The sequence below is a fragment of the Eptatretus burgeri genome, chromosome 10 (assembly GCF_056783735.1).
Source record: "Eptatretus burgeri isolate ZD-2024b chromosome 10, Ebu_testis_v1, whole genome shotgun sequence".
In the NCBI taxonomy this organism is placed as follows: Eukaryota; Metazoa; Chordata; class Myxini; order Myxiniformes; family Myxinidae; genus Eptatretus; species Eptatretus burgeri.
The window spans coordinates 49,576,655-49,591,984 of record NC_140970.1 but is presented as its reverse complement, the minus strand read 5'-3'; the positions used below and the strand labels follow the sequence as shown (position 1 = coordinate 49,591,984).

The 15,330-nt window shown below is 36.9% G+C and overlaps 1 protein-coding gene and 1 long non-coding RNA gene across 2 annotated transcripts in view; one reads left to right on the top strand and one right to left on the bottom strand.

Moving 5' to 3' along the window:
• Positions 1 to 14,838, bottom strand: part of LOC147018523 (uncharacterized) — a 43,158-nt gene extending 28,320 nt beyond the window's left edge. The window contains exon 1 of the long non-coding RNA XR_015062804.1: positions 14,349 to 14,838. This is a non-coding gene — a long non-coding RNA (uncharacterized LOC147018523). The remainder of the gene's footprint in view (positions 1 to 14,348) is intronic.
• Positions 1,094 to 6,517, top strand: LOC147018524 (uncharacterized). Its single transcript, XM_085899891.1, has 9 exons — positions 1,094 to 1,622; positions 1,886 to 2,103; positions 2,463 to 2,627; positions 2,892 to 3,114; positions 3,281 to 3,493; positions 4,451 to 5,094; positions 5,488 to 5,636; positions 5,797 to 5,970; positions 6,305 to 6,517. Exons 6-9 carry the CDS (start codon positions 4,875 to 4,877, stop codon positions 6,515 to 6,517), a joined length of 756 nt encoding a protein of 251 aa, XP_085756017.1. The 5' UTR covers positions 1,094 to 1,622; positions 1,886 to 2,103; positions 2,463 to 2,627; positions 2,892 to 3,114; positions 3,281 to 3,493; positions 4,451 to 4,874.
• Positions 14,839 to 15,330: the final 492 nt, after the last annotated feature.

The following is a 15,330-nucleotide window of genomic DNA, read 5'->3' as shown; positions in this document are numbered from 1 at the left end:
TTCCTCCGTGCAAGCGTCCAGCAGTGATGGAGGGTCCTTTTCGGACGTTTTGGCGGCGGAAAAGGTGTCTATCTTAGACGACTTCGGTTATCGCTTCGTCGTGGGTTACTTCAGCCACAGGCTCAGCGATGATTCGGCATCTACGTCTGAGGCTGAGCTGCCCAAGAATGCCTTTGAAATCCTCATGGCTGCAGGCGCAAGGCGAGGAAGATTTGATCTTTCGGGACTGAAAAAGAATTGTAGTTCTGGCATGCCACAGGCACAGGGACTAAATGCAAAGGACCAATTGTTCAATAGCATCATACTATTTCTGGACAAAGAAGCAGTCTGGTTCAAATCAGGAAATCAGAATGAAGCTGAATTCATTGTCAAGGTAAGAATGAAACTGAAGTGAAAGGCATTAGATTTCAACTTTAGACCTTTTATTATTAAGTAGCGATGCAAGCAAATACTCAAGACTCTGGATTTAATTTCACAGCTAGGTCTATACAGGCTAGTCAGGAATGAATGACATTTTCATTTTTTAATTTGATTTGTCTAAAAAATGAAATATTGCGGTGAAGTTGAGAAATTTTATACATAGAAATGGTTTTACTCTCTAGAATAGGCTAGTACTATTTTTATTTATCTATAATATTTTCTCTCTTTTTGGTGGTGGGGGGGGGAGGGGTACCATTTTTATTTTACAGATCTAGCCTACTCACAATATTACGAGGTCTGTATTTAGACTCAAATGAAATTTCGGAAAGACTTTCAATCCATATATACCCTGCAATAAAATTTGAATAGCATGTTCCAACTCATTTCTACATTGTCTTACCAAGCTTTCACAAGCGAGAGATATGCTGATGCTGAAAGTGTTTTTAATTTTTTTTAATATTTACCGGCGATAGCTCAACTTGTCTAGCCTGCTTCAGTCCAGACGATACTATTTTTATTGTTCTTACTAAATAAACATGTCTATCAAATTTAATGCCTTCAATCGTGCGCAAAAATTTGACAGAATAAAGCCATATTTTGGTATGTTTGAAACTTTTCCATCTTAAATGGTCCAAACCTTCCCCATACTTTTTTTCAATTTTGAGTGGGGGATACATATATGGAACTCTTGCCAGTTTACATGCAAGTTTGTTTGATTTAAATATTAAAATCAAGTTCAAAATGCTACATGACAATAGCCAAGAACTCGGAATGATACTTTTTGTTATACATTCAGTGCTGTTTGTAATTGTAAAAATTTTGCTTGTTTCGAACAAACTTTAACAATTATCTTTTCTATTTCATAATTTTTTAAGACTCTCACTGAAGCTCTGTGGCTTATCACAAATCACCACGCAACTTTGGCCAGGAAAAGAAGAGTTCCTGATCTATGGGCACCATTCCAGAATTTGAATGACTACCAGGCCAAAAAGCGTCAATGTCCACGCTTGGAATCAGAGGACTTGTTGAAGCAAGGTCACCTTGTTTATTCTTTATCAGGAAGGGCATCACTGGCAAACTTCACTGACTTTTGTCAGGCTGTGAGAGGTCTAGGGGAATGCATGGTAGCGTATGGCCAGTATCTCAAGAAGCAAGCAAGTGAGCAACTTAAGAGGCAGAAGATGGCAGAGCCAGTCAGAAAGGTACAGTAGATATGCTTGTTAATATTTCTATGAAGAATTCCCAATGTATATACCAGCTGAAAAAAAAAAGATATTTTAACTTCACCTTTGAATATGCATTTGTAGAAGAGGTGCATATTTTGCTGTTTTACATGAACACTCTAGCTTCAATTTTGAAAATAATTTATTTGTGTATTTTTTCCATACAGTTCATGCATCTTTCAATTCTATCAATTTAAACCATTGAATTTTGTAATCCTAAACCATTTCCTATAAATTTTCAGGTGTCTGACTCAACTACTGTCACGTATCGCCCAAAAGCATCACCTGGTATGGTTGAGTGCCAATACAACCTTTTGGATTCGGTGATGACTTCTCTTCCCATTGGCGATAGTATCTTCTTTGATGACTCACAGCACCTCAACATCCAGTTCACCAACCGCATGCAGCGCACACGTTTCTTCGAAAATCTTCATTTGTCAGTTGATGTAGACTTGCTAAGGTGAGGATTTAATTTGAGGGCTACAAACTATACTTGTAGCCCAATTTACTAGAATGCTGAGGAGAAGTTGATTGAAGTTGATACTGAAATCATAGTTGAGAGTACCCTGCATCTCTTCGTTTCATTCCCTAGATAAAAGTTGCAGATGATAATTTTTTTTTTTTTTTTTATAAATAGTTGTGCATAGACCAGTCACCAGTGGCCAATATACTTTTAAGATTTTATTCATCCTCTTGATTCCTTTCCCCTTACTTTTTTATTTTCTTTAATTTTAATTTTTCCCTTCTTTGGTTTTTCTCCCTTTTTTCTTTTTGTTTCTTCATTTTCTTGAGTTTCTCTTTTGTTTTTTTGCTTTGCAGGTACTGCCCTGGTGGTTCAAAGGATACTATATATATTCTATAAAGAGTGCAGGAGAATCGAGATACTAACCAGGCACTGAGAGATGCCACTACATTCTTTGCCAGAAATTGTGAGAAGCTGCCCCAATACCATACGCTATTCATGAAAAGGCAAATCCGGAACAGGTAACAGCATATTTCAGTAAAATGTTGAAAAATATTCAATAGTTCAAGAAAGAAAGAAGTTTAAAAAAATTGAGGGTGGATCATTTAACCAGTTGATTTCTTTGAACATCAGAGATAAAAACATACAAATTTTTGTTTGTTTTTTATTATTTGTCAATAAAAAATTCTATAGATTTGAAATTTTGTTATGTTCTTTTTATATTTTATTCCATTTTAATACTGTGATTTCGAGTTCACCTTTTATTCATAAATTTCACACTTCAGGTACTCTTCAGTGGCAAAGCTCCAACCTGTACTTCTCAGGGCAATGTATGCAGAACTCTCAATGGATGCGTCGGCAGACAGAAATCCTGAAATGGATGCACGCATGAGGATGGCTTTGGAGGGGGAAGTGGGCATCGTGGTAGATCTCCGTACGCAAAATCAAGGCCGTCCAGACGACAAGTTCAAGGTTTTCTTCAATCAGCTAGAAACTGACTTACAGCAGGTAAATCATAATTCTACAAGAAAATGAATGTAGTTCATATACTTTTGCAGTACTTATGGACTATTACATACATGTTGTTCTCTCCCATGCTTTAGCAATGCAGGAAATACTATTGTCCATATGTAAACAAAAATAGAATTTGTTTACCAATATGGGTATTCTGTAGGTACTAGCAGCAGATGAGAGGCGTCATAACGTGGAACATTTGGCAGAATGGATTTCTCTCCCAGATCTCATTCAGCAAGTGGCCAGCAGATGTCCAACTGGTACAGATATTCCGACCAAGTCTCTAGTCCGCTTGCAGTTTCAACCAAGAAACCCAAACAGCCATACTGCTTCTACATACAAGAAGAAGTATGCAGTGCAGTACAAAATACAGGTCACCAGATTGTGTTCAGAGTTTCTTGTTCAAATGCATGAATGACTTTATTTGTTGATGGATCGGAAGAGGTTCATCGTGGTGAAGAATGAATAAAGAAAGTTAATCATTTGTCTCACGAAGTACAAACGTAGAAAGGTTGCGACGTTTTGACTGCTACTGCTGGTCTTCTTCAGGCAATGAGCATAGACCACGCTGCGCAGGGGTTATATTCCACGCTGCAGGGGGGATATACGTTGCAACCTTTCTACATTTGCGCATCGTGAGACAACTGATTAACTTTCTTTATTCAATTTATTTGTTGTTTTGCCTTTTTCTACTCACATCTAACCAATTATTTTTCTTTGTTTTATTTTTTATTTCAATTTTAGAGAAATTGAAATATTTATATTTTTCATTTTGTTTCTGTTTGTAATTCTTTCTTTTTTGTTTCATTTTGCATATTTTTCTTTTTAAATTCAGAATTTACATTTCAAAATCTGTTACACAGTAAATGTTTTCAATATACATTTAACCTTGCCTAAGTCGAACTCGCCTATTAGTCAAAGGTCTTATCAAGTCCTCTTCTCTTTATATTCTATTGTTTTTAACCCTCATAAGTCAAATTTCTTCTAAGTTGAGGTTATTTCTTCAGTCCCAACAGATTCGACTTAGGCAAGGGTGACTGTACATTTATATTTGTCAGAAAAAACAGAATTACAAACACAAAGCAGTCTTCATGGAAAATGTAATTTTGTTCCTTCTAATTAAATAGAATATGTGTATGACTGTATGTACAATTTAATTCATATATGTTTTCTTATTCTTTTTAATCTTCCTCTTTATCTTCTTCTTCCTCTTCTTCATCTTCGTTGTCATTTCCTAATCAATTCTTTATTCATTTTATTTGTTATTTCATTTCATTTTAATTTATATTTTATTTATTCATTTATTTATCTATTCTTTTTTTTTTTACAGAGGAGACAGCTGAGGGAAAGCCATCCTGATGTCCACTATTGTGCAGCTCTGTACAAGTACCTCAGATCGATGTCACTGAAGCTTGGATCGTCGTGCAAATTACTGAGTTTGGATGACAATTCCAAGATATCTTTTGGGGAACCTGGGACAGTTTTGGCCTCTGGAGTTCGAGGAAAGCAACAGATAGCACCATCTACATCAACAATTGAAGTAGCAGATCATGACGTCAACAACAAAGGGCACTTGACTCCTTCAGTTGTGTTGGATGTTGAGCTAAAAAAATGATGTGGACAGTTCATTTTGCCGTGGCAATGTGACAGTGTTTCTGAATGATTCAACGTTTCAGGCATCCACACCATTTCGCCACGTGGCATCAATTCACAGATTGCTGACAGAAGGAGACAGCAGACCGCCAGTCCTCTTGATGTATACAGATGGTGGACCTGACCACAGGGTAACCTACCACTCTGTTCAAGCGTCACTGATAGCCCTGTTCCGTGCTCTCAATCTGGACATGCTTGTGGCAGCACGGTGTGCACCAGGAAACAGCTGGATAAGTCCAGTAGAACGAATCATGGCCTTGTTGAATCTTGCACTACAGAATGTTGACTTGGAGAGAGACAAATGTGCAGATGAAATTGAAGGTATACTTTTGCTATTCTCATTGCATGGTCCCTGAAAAGATATTTCCATGTTTTGATGATGTAAATTGTAAAATAAACTGTTCCAAAACAAACAAGGATATTTTCAAATTCCAGATATAATATATAGGGCTACAAATATGTCTGACAGGAAGGGGGTATTGGTGGACAATTATAAGATGGGAAATTTAAACTTGAGTTTTCCCTTGAAAGTGGGGTATTAAATCTACAAATAGTATTTTTGCCATACTTCTTGTATAAGAGGTTTCACATTTTAGATACTTAATATTGATTTAGGGATTTAATGCCAGAAATTTTACCCAGGTTCATGTGGTTGTAAAAAAAATGTACTTGTTAAAACCTTGCTCTTATTTTTATCTTGTGTATATTTTACAGAAATCCTTCGCAAGTGCTCTGGGATGACTTCCATTCAGAAAGCTGCAGAAAAGAGTGAAACCATCTCTGCAGCATGGATCGAGTCACTGCAGCCAATGATAGCACTCTTGAGAAGAAGATTTGAACGGCTGGCATTGAAAGACCGCAAGGTAATATCCAAATTTTATTATTATATTTACTTTTTTTTTCTAAACAGGTGTATTAAAGACAGAGGTTTTCCCCCTTTGGTACACATCATTTAGACCAATGACAAGAAGGTAATTTGAAAGTAATGTTTATCAATGGATTTTGATTTGCTCATCACCTCAGATTCTTACGAAGGACCCTGTCACCATGGAACACATTCAAGATCTTCAGAGATTTGTGATGGAGATTGATCCAAGTGTTGACATGAACAAGCTTCAACAGAAGTTCGTTGCAAAGAACTTACTCTATCAGCAATTTGTGACCCGACACTGCAGGGCAAGGAATTACAGTTTCCAGGTACAGTAGACATTTTTTTTTATTCTTAATTTCATTGAAATATCTTTATACTTACTGAATAATTCTTGCCTTTGATCCCAACATGGATAAACACTGATTGTGTTTATCCATGTTGGGATAAGGCAAGAATTATTCAATTATTATCTACCCAACATATTAAGAATCATTAATTTGATATCTTTATACTTGCCAAAGACTGCAAAGTGCAAAGTAAATTTAGAAATTTAGGACCCGAAATGTCACTTTATAATAAAGTGAGGTTTACTGAAGTTTGTGACTGCCTGTATATTAATCTGTTTGATATTTTTACCTTTTTACCTATTTTTTTTTTCAGATTCGCAAGTGTGATGATGCAGATTGCTGTGGGCCCAAGCAGTTGACTGAGCTGACGTGGTTACCAGACCCTGTACTAGATGCTACTGGAGAGCACTACAAGAAGTATGAAGAAGTTGACGGTACAGATACAACCCAGGAATTCATGCCATCATCAAAGAACTTCAAAGGAAGCATTTCTGAAGAGGAGCAGTTACATGCATTTGCAATGTGATATTCACAGCTTGTAGTACTCTATGGCAGCATTTTGTTTAGATTCATATTTGAGGGTGCTGCTCAGCTAGTGACCACCACTGGCTTTTTCTCTCCCTGTTTCTGACATAGCTGATTGATTTGGGGAACAATTTGACAGAATTTACATGCACATTTTGTTATTCTACACAAAATTGGGTTTGGGTTATGGGTCATGGGGGCATGGGTCTGTATAAGTTTTGCAAAGTTGGTCAATTCCATTCAATGTTACCTTTTATTGTTAATATATCTTTTCATGTACATACTCTGATAAATTCATGTGTTCTACTTTACATTTCTACACTATTGTATTCATTCCATTTAATTTCTTTTATCAAAGCCATCGGAAACTGAATTTCTATGTAATTTTTTTCATAAACCAATACAGCAATCTTGTTTCATGTATAACTTGTATATGTAAGTTTTATACTTTAGCTGCTATTCATTTTCTCATTTATATTAAAACCTTTGTAAAAACATATTTCGTTTTGTTCAGGGTGCTGCTACTTCACATCTCACAGCACAGAATGCACGCACAACAATCCAGTGTGGAGAATGTAAGAAACCACGCGTCGTCTATGCAGACCGGAAGCCATCCCCAAAGGATCTGTTCGACTTGAAAGCAGCTACTGAAGACTCTGACTATACATGTGGCAGTCAACTGGTTCCTGTTGGGCACAGACTCTGCAAGAAGGTAAACGCTTAAACTGTATAGACAGTTTAAGTTTTCATTTATCTCTTTTTAGAAGATGTCTGTAAACAGTGAAGTGACTTCAGATATACAAGTACATCAGACTGAATAATGCATAAGAGAATCTATGTAAATTTAATTAATCATTTATTTATTTATTTATTTATTTCATTTCCAGAATATTAAACATATAACAATGAAACGGCCCAGGAGAAGGAATGCCAACTAAAATGACTGGGGATATCTGTAGAAAGCTCTCCTCATTTTAGTTGAATACATAAACATATGCACAAACCCATTTTAAAATGAAAATACATGCAAATTTTTTTTTTATAAATCCAATCGAAATTGTAAACCAATGTAAAAATCAATGCATATAATTTTGACATTTAAAAGAAGAAAAGGGGAAGAAGAGGAAAGGGAAATGGGGAAAGTAAAAGGGAAAGAGAATACAGAAAAAAAATATTTAAGATTCTGAATTAAAACTTGGCTGGAATTCATTTTGTTTTACTTTTTTTGCGTTTATAGTCTATTTTGCCATCAGAATAAATACATTTTACATCTATACCCATATTTTCAATCGGGGTGCTACTTAAATTTTTTTGAGGTGCTTGCCCAGTTGAGCAAGCAAAGTACTACAGAACACTTAAGCTCTACCTAGTATTGAAAAAACTTTTTAAAAATACACAAATGTAACAGTTTCCAACTGAATTTACCTACAAAATTTGGGCAAGCATTTTATATCATTGCTCAAAAATGCTTGCCCAAATTTGACTTTCATTTGCCCCAAGCACCCTGTACATCTCTTTTTTTTTCTTCTTCTTCTTTCAGATGTATGTTCGTTTGGCCCTGAATTGCGGGGACCATATTGAATATGCCTACTACAGTAGCCAAAAGTTCGTGCAAGGTGTCTGCTGCTACTGCACACAACCTTCTTCTAGTGGACCAAGAAGAGATGCACTCAAGAGAATATACAAGACATTGCTTCCTGTTTGTGAAGATTGCTTCAACATGGGGAAAGAAATCCCAAAATGCAGACCATATAAGAAATAGACACCCCCACTAAATTGTGTGGACTGTCAGACCAGATATACTGTTTATCAAACAGCTGCATTGTTTCTGCACCTTCTGACATTATTTTCTCTTCACTTTACAATGAAGATTTTCCTGGACATGAAACTGGAAAAGAAAGAGTCGCTCCAATGCACCTTTGTACGAAGGGCATCCAGTATTCTTTGTTTGACTGTGGCTAGTAGATACCATTGTACTGAAGTTTTTACAGTTGTACATCTAAATATTGTTTTGGTAATGACTTTGTATTCTATATTTGCAAAAAAGGTCAATTTCTTTTCAAAATATTCCTTGCAAACATCTCTCACAGGCAACACTCTCTAAAGATACTTCCCACCTCAGGAAATTTGATATCAGCTAAACACCTGCAATATGAGCAAAATAATGATATAAGAAAGGAAGACTTTAAAACAAGACAAAAATACCTCAAACTTGTTATGTATTGTAGGCACAAGTTTGCATTAACTGTTGGAAAAACACAACAACTGCATTTCTAATAAAGGATTCTGAAATGCTTTAGACACAGTAGAATTCTTTGTCTTTTGTTATTATTGGATCATTCACAACTGCCAACATTTTTACAAGTTGTCATTGGGTACTCTTTTCAACCCCCATTCCTCAAAGTTGTACAAAATTGAATATTCACATTGAAATGTTCTAAAAATAAAATGGGTACGCCACTAGGTACAGGTAACTCTGCCTAAGTCCATCTCTTGGGACCACAAAAATCTGTTCGATTTAGAAGAAATTTGTCTTACCAGAGGTAAAGACATGTTTTGCATGATTTGTTAAAAAAATTACTTCAACTTGGGCGATTATTTGACTTAGAGAGGTTTGACTTCGGCAGAGTTCACTGTATTTGCTATTAAAAATGTTGATATATGTGTGAACAGCACCGAAAAGGCTATAAACCAGCATCTTGTGTATTCCCCTGGAGATGGTGCCTGAGATATCTCAGGCTTGGCAGGGGCTGATTCAGGATCTTGGGGAAAGGGGGGCTTCATCCGCCAAAGGCGAAAGGCCCGAGCCCCAGCAGGAAGTTTGGGGGGCCTCCCCCAGGGAAAAAAAAATTTAAAGGGTCTTCATATGGGATTTCCTGGCATCTGACGATAGAATTTACACATCTTAGAGCTGTTGTCAGTGGTGTACCGTCGTACTCAGTAGACAAAGCATTGGAGGGGCAGAGTGTTGTTCGTGAACAATGCTCTACCCCTCCAATGCTTTGTCTACCATGTACGACAGTACGCCACTGGCTGTTGTAAAAACTACAGTCAACCTTGTCTAAGTCGAATCTGTTAGGACTGAAGAAATAGCTTAGATTTAAAGGTGTAAAAACAAAAGAATATAAAGAGAAGAGAACTTGATAAGATCTTTGACTTAGGCGATTATTCGACTTATGCAAGTTCGATTTAGGCAAGGTTCACTGTACTAGTTTTTTTTTGAGTGGGGGGGGGGGTCGCCGACAAAAAGGGTGGGTACTCGAGCTGAGGGAGATTTTGGGAGGGATTTATTACAAAAAAAATAAAAAAATAAAAAAACCCTACCTACCTACCCTATTTTTCAGTGACCCGTTACGCCAATGCAACATTTTTTTTTTTTGGCCTAATCCAAAAGAATCATATGCAAATAAATATCAAAAACATATTCCTTGTGGTTTCTGTTATTATATCAAATCAGCTGTTGGTGATGAACACAAGTTAGAACTTTATAGTGGAAAAAAAGCTTCACAAGAGTTTGTAAAACGATTAGAAAAGGATTGTATAAGACTAACTAAATTAATGAAAGAAACAAATGAACCGATTAAATTTACAGAAGAAGAGGAAAAGGAATTTGGAGAGAACAATAAATGTCATATTTGTGGGGAGGAAATTGAGGAGTCTAAAGTTTGGGATCATTGTCATCTAACTGGTAAATATAGAGGTCCCGTTCATTCCTGTTGTAATCTTAATTATAAATTTCCTTCTTTTATTCCAGTCTTTCTTCACAACAGTGCCAACTATGATACACATCTATTTATAAATGAACTTTCAAAAACACCAGGGAATATTTCTGCCATAACAAACACAAGTCAAAAGTATATTTCATTTACAAAAATGATATTCACAAAACCTTTAACTCGTATTCGGTTTCTAGATTCTTACAAGTTTATGGGAACACCACTAGCCCACCAAGCATCACATCGAAGCTCCACGGGGTCTTTTCCAAATCTTAATTCATTCTTTCCAAAAGAGGAAATTCTAACTCAAGAGGAAATTCAGATTAAAGAGAGAATTCAAAGTAAAGAGGAAATTCTAATTAATGAGGAAATTAATGAAGAAATTCTAACTGAAGATGAAATTCTAATTATAAAGAAAATTCAAACAATGAATGAAATTCTAACTAAAAAGGAAATTCTGATTAAAGATGAAATTCTGATTAAAGAGGGAATTCTAACTGGAGAGGAAATTCAAACAAGGAATGAAATTCAAAGTAAAGAGAAAATTCTTCCAAGTCAGGGAATTTATCCTTATGATTATATGGATTCATTTATGAGATTTAAAGAAACACAACTTCCTTCAAAAGAAAGTTTCTATAATCACCTTTATGAAGAAGAGATAAGTGATAAGGAATATGAACACGCACAAGAAATTTGGAAAATATTTAAGAAAAAGAACCTTGGAGAATATCATGATTTGTATCGAAAAACAGATGTTTAATTGTTAGCTGATGTGTTTGAAGCTTTTAGATCACTCTGTCATAATAAAAATTGTTATGGATTAGATCTTGCCCACAATTTCACAGCTCCTGGTTTAGCCTGGAGTACAATATTGAAAATGACAAAAAAGATGTAGATTTAATCAGTGATGTCGATATGCTTTTGATGATTGAGAAGTCTAAGAGAGGTGGCATATCACAAGTATGTTCAAAAAGATATGCCAAAGCAAATAATAAATATCTTCCAAATTATGATAGTGAAAAAGATAGTGATTATTTGATGTATTTTGATGCTAATAATTTGTATGGATGGGAAATGTCTCAATCTCTGCCTTATGGTAAATTAGAGTGGGTGGAAGAAAAGGATTATGAAAAGGCTTTGATGAGTATTGTTATTTCTTCTCAAGAGGAATTGAATGAGGAAGAAGAAGGTTATTATTTTGAAGTTGATTTGAGGTACCCAAGTGATCTTCATAATAAGCATTAAGACCTTCCTTTTGCATGTGAGAAAGAAACCCCAAAGAAAGAATGGTTAAGTGATTATCATAAAAGTTTTAATATTAAAGGTAAATCAACAGAAAAGTTACTAACAACATTCTATGATAGAGAGGGATATGTTTTGCATCAGAGACGCTTGAAACAGTTTTTGAGAGAAGGATTGAGAGTAGCTAAAATTCATAGAGTTTTAGAATTTAAACAAAGTCCTTGGATGGAAAAGTATATTTAGTGGGGAAACTTAGCATAAAAATTGTGCATTTTGTGAGGAAAGCACCAAATTTGGCACACTAGTAGTCTATCATATTATGAACAGATTTGGATATTGGGCCATCTCAAAATTTTTGATGGCAGTTGTAAATGGCTGCCACAGCCATCAGCGGCTGAATTTGAGATGGCCCAATATCCAAATCTGTTCATAATATTGTTACGAATTTGGAATTCGATTGCACACAACATACAGGTTCCTTTAGTCAGCTATGTCGATAAGTGCTTGTTCCCTAGATAGCTCACCTTCCATTGTTTAAATGTTTAGAATCGATTAGATGCGCTGCAGATCGATTTAATAGTTAAAGAGCGATCCCAACACAATGGAAACGTCCCTCCCCCTCTCCTGCGAAGACGAAGAAGAGCCCTTCCGTCCCGTGATTCATGACGTCAACAACTCCCTCCCACCCGTGGTTGAGTGGGGGATGGATCACGAGGGCATGAGTCATGCCGGGCGTGGAGGAAGGGGGCGGAGAAGGATAAGAGGAGATCCTTTCTTTGTTCGTGTTGGTTGAGAGTTGAGGGCTGCGTTGTTCAGCAGACCTTCGGGTCCTGTTTGGCTTGGGTTAGGGTTGAGGCATTCAGAAGTTTTTTGCTTCTACAGAGGAGTTGTTCAGCAGAGCTTCGGGTCCTGCTTGGCTTGGTAGGCTTTTTGGAGAGCTGCTTTGTTTTGGAAGAAAGTTGAGCCGGTTGCTCGGCTCGAGCTGCGAATGGTGGCTTCTTCTTCTTCTTGGTTCTTGGAGCCCTTTGTTCTCCATTTGGTTCCCTGCTTGGTGCGACTCATCGACCTCTTCTTGGAGGTGGTTCCTCGGGGAAGCGACGCATCGACGGAAAGGATCGGCGCCTCATCTCACCAGCACGTGTTGAGAAGCACGGGAGGATTCGTGGGAGCTCGAGAAGGATCGCGGCTCACGGCGATTGGATCCAGCTTGCTCTCGCTGGAGCCCGGGTCCGAACAACTTGAAGACCACACGATGTGGAGAGGTTCGAGATAGGTTCTGGGTTTCAGCTCACCTGTCCTCCGAGCTGGAGCTCATTATTAAAGGCCTCTGCCACCATTTCTTGGGTGTGTGTGTGTGTGTACATGTGTCCGTGGGCCCGTCTAATAAGTAAGAAACTGTTAAGTGCTTTGTGTGATGTAAATGTTTGCATCGCATTTCGTAAAGTCGGAATAGTTCTGCTCTTACGTGCTTCCCGAGTTCCCCATTATTATTAATAAATACCCAAATTGTTAAATGTTTTCAGCTCGTCGCGTCAATTCTCTCATTGACTGAGCATTTCGTGTGTTGGGAGTTAGAAAGCCGTTGGTTTGCCGTAAAAGGGGAACATTTGGACCGACGGTTCTCAGCGATCAAGCTGCTCGGAATCGCGCATGGGACAGGCTTGCCTCGGCAGTTTGTTCTGTACGAGTTCCGTCGAGGGTGGAATCCCCCGGTAGTTGGATCACATGGGTATTTAGGTACATTGAAGATTGGCAATCGACCCTACCCCACGTGATCTGCCCATTGGCGTATTTCGGTTCTTGTACAAGGACCCGTCGACTCGGACTTATCTGGGCGGCGATCTATATTCCGGGCGATCGGTCGGGCCGACTCAACTTGCGGCTCCGTCAGAGCGGTCGGTTGGCAGCCGACCCCGGCCCGTAACAATATGTTAGGCTACTAGTGTACCAAATTTGGTGCTTTCCTCACAAAATGCACAATTGTTATGCTATATTTAGCTAAGTTGCCCCACTGGTGGGGCAACTTAGCATAACAATTGTGCATTTTGTGAGGAAAGCACCAAATTTGGCACACTAGTAGCCTAACATATTATGAACAGATTTGGATATTGGACCATCTCAAATCCAGCCGCTGATGGCTGTGGCAGCCATTTTCCACTGCCATCAAAAATTTTGAGATGGCCCAATATCCAAATCTGTTTATAATATGATAGGCTACTAGTGTGCCAAATTTGGTGCTTTCCTCACAAAATGCACAATTGTTATGCTATATTTAGCTAAGTTGCCCCACTAATTAAATTCAATACAGATATGAGAAAAAAATACAAAAGTAAAACTTGAAGGGGAATTCTATAAATTGATGAATAATGCTGTCTTTGGAAAGACAATGGAGAATGTTAGAAACAGGCAAAACATTAGATTTGTAACATCTTGGAAAGAAGCTTCTAGATCAGCGTTTCTCAACCTTTTTACCCTTGTGGAACCCTTGAAATAGTTTTCATGTCTCAGGGAACCCCTGCATAAAAATTATTATATACCATTATTAATATCTAGCTCTTTCATATTTTTATCGTAGTTCACGTGGTAAATATAATATATTTTTTCGGATACTTGGTTTAAGGAAAAAATGACCCCCTTTTTGTCAAATTTATTGGCAATGAAAAAAAAAAACATACTGCTCGTTTATGAGACCTCACACCGAGGTTTTAATTCACAAAAGATTTTTTGTTGTTGTTTTTGTTTGAAAACGTCATTTTTGAAAGTGTTTGTCACCCCCGAGTCTGTTTGACAATTAAAAAACACACCTCATGTAACTTGATCAACAAAACTTAAACAAATAAAGCTGAAGCAATAAAGGTAAACAGAAGAACTAACCTTGAGAGAGAGAGAGACTTCGCGCTAGGAAGCACAGAGAAGATAAATGGACACCATGCATGCGCCCTGTACTCGAGTCAGTCACTCAATGATACACGAATCCGCCGCGTACAGGACGTCCACTAACCAGTGAGGGCGGTTTCACACTGGCGCTATATAGACATCGTTAAATACATTCCCTATGGTTGTTATAATTGTAAATAATACAAGAGGTTGAAGCCTCTATTATAATAACCAAGGAGTTTCCAACAATATGCCGTACGTGTATAGTAAAATTACGAATATTAAATCAAACAAAAACTACTCAAAAATACATTGGCCTACTTATTACTGTTTCTCGCGGAACCCCTAGCGACCTCTTGCGGAACCCCGGTTGAGAAACACTGTTTTAGATTGATAAATAAACCAAATTTTGAGAGAGAAGAGGTTTTTTCAGAGAACTTTTCTGCAATTCATATGAAAAAGGAAAGTATTGTAATGGATAAACCAATTTATATTGGAACAGCAGTTCTTGATTTATCAAAGATATTGATGTGTGATTATTTGTATAATGGCTTAAAGAAAGAGTATGGTGAAAATGTTTCATAGTTGTATATGGACACTGATAGTTTTATTCTCGATATAAAAACTGCTGATGTTTATAAAGATATGAAGAAAAATATTGGAGTATATGATACAAGTAATTTTAGTAAGAAGAGTGAGTTATTTTCAGAAAAGAATGAAAAGGTTATTGGTAAGTTTAAGGATGAGTTGGGTGGAAAAGTAATGAGTGAGTTTATTGGATTGAGAGCAAAGGCATATGCTTATAAGTATGGTGATCAGATTGATAAAAGGTTAAAGGGAATAAAGAAATATGTAATAAACAAATCAATAACTTTTAGAAATTATTATAATTGTTTGATGAATAAGAAAGAAGAATATAGGAAAATGAATACAATAAGAAGTTATAAACATAAGATATATAGTGAAGAAGTAAATAAAA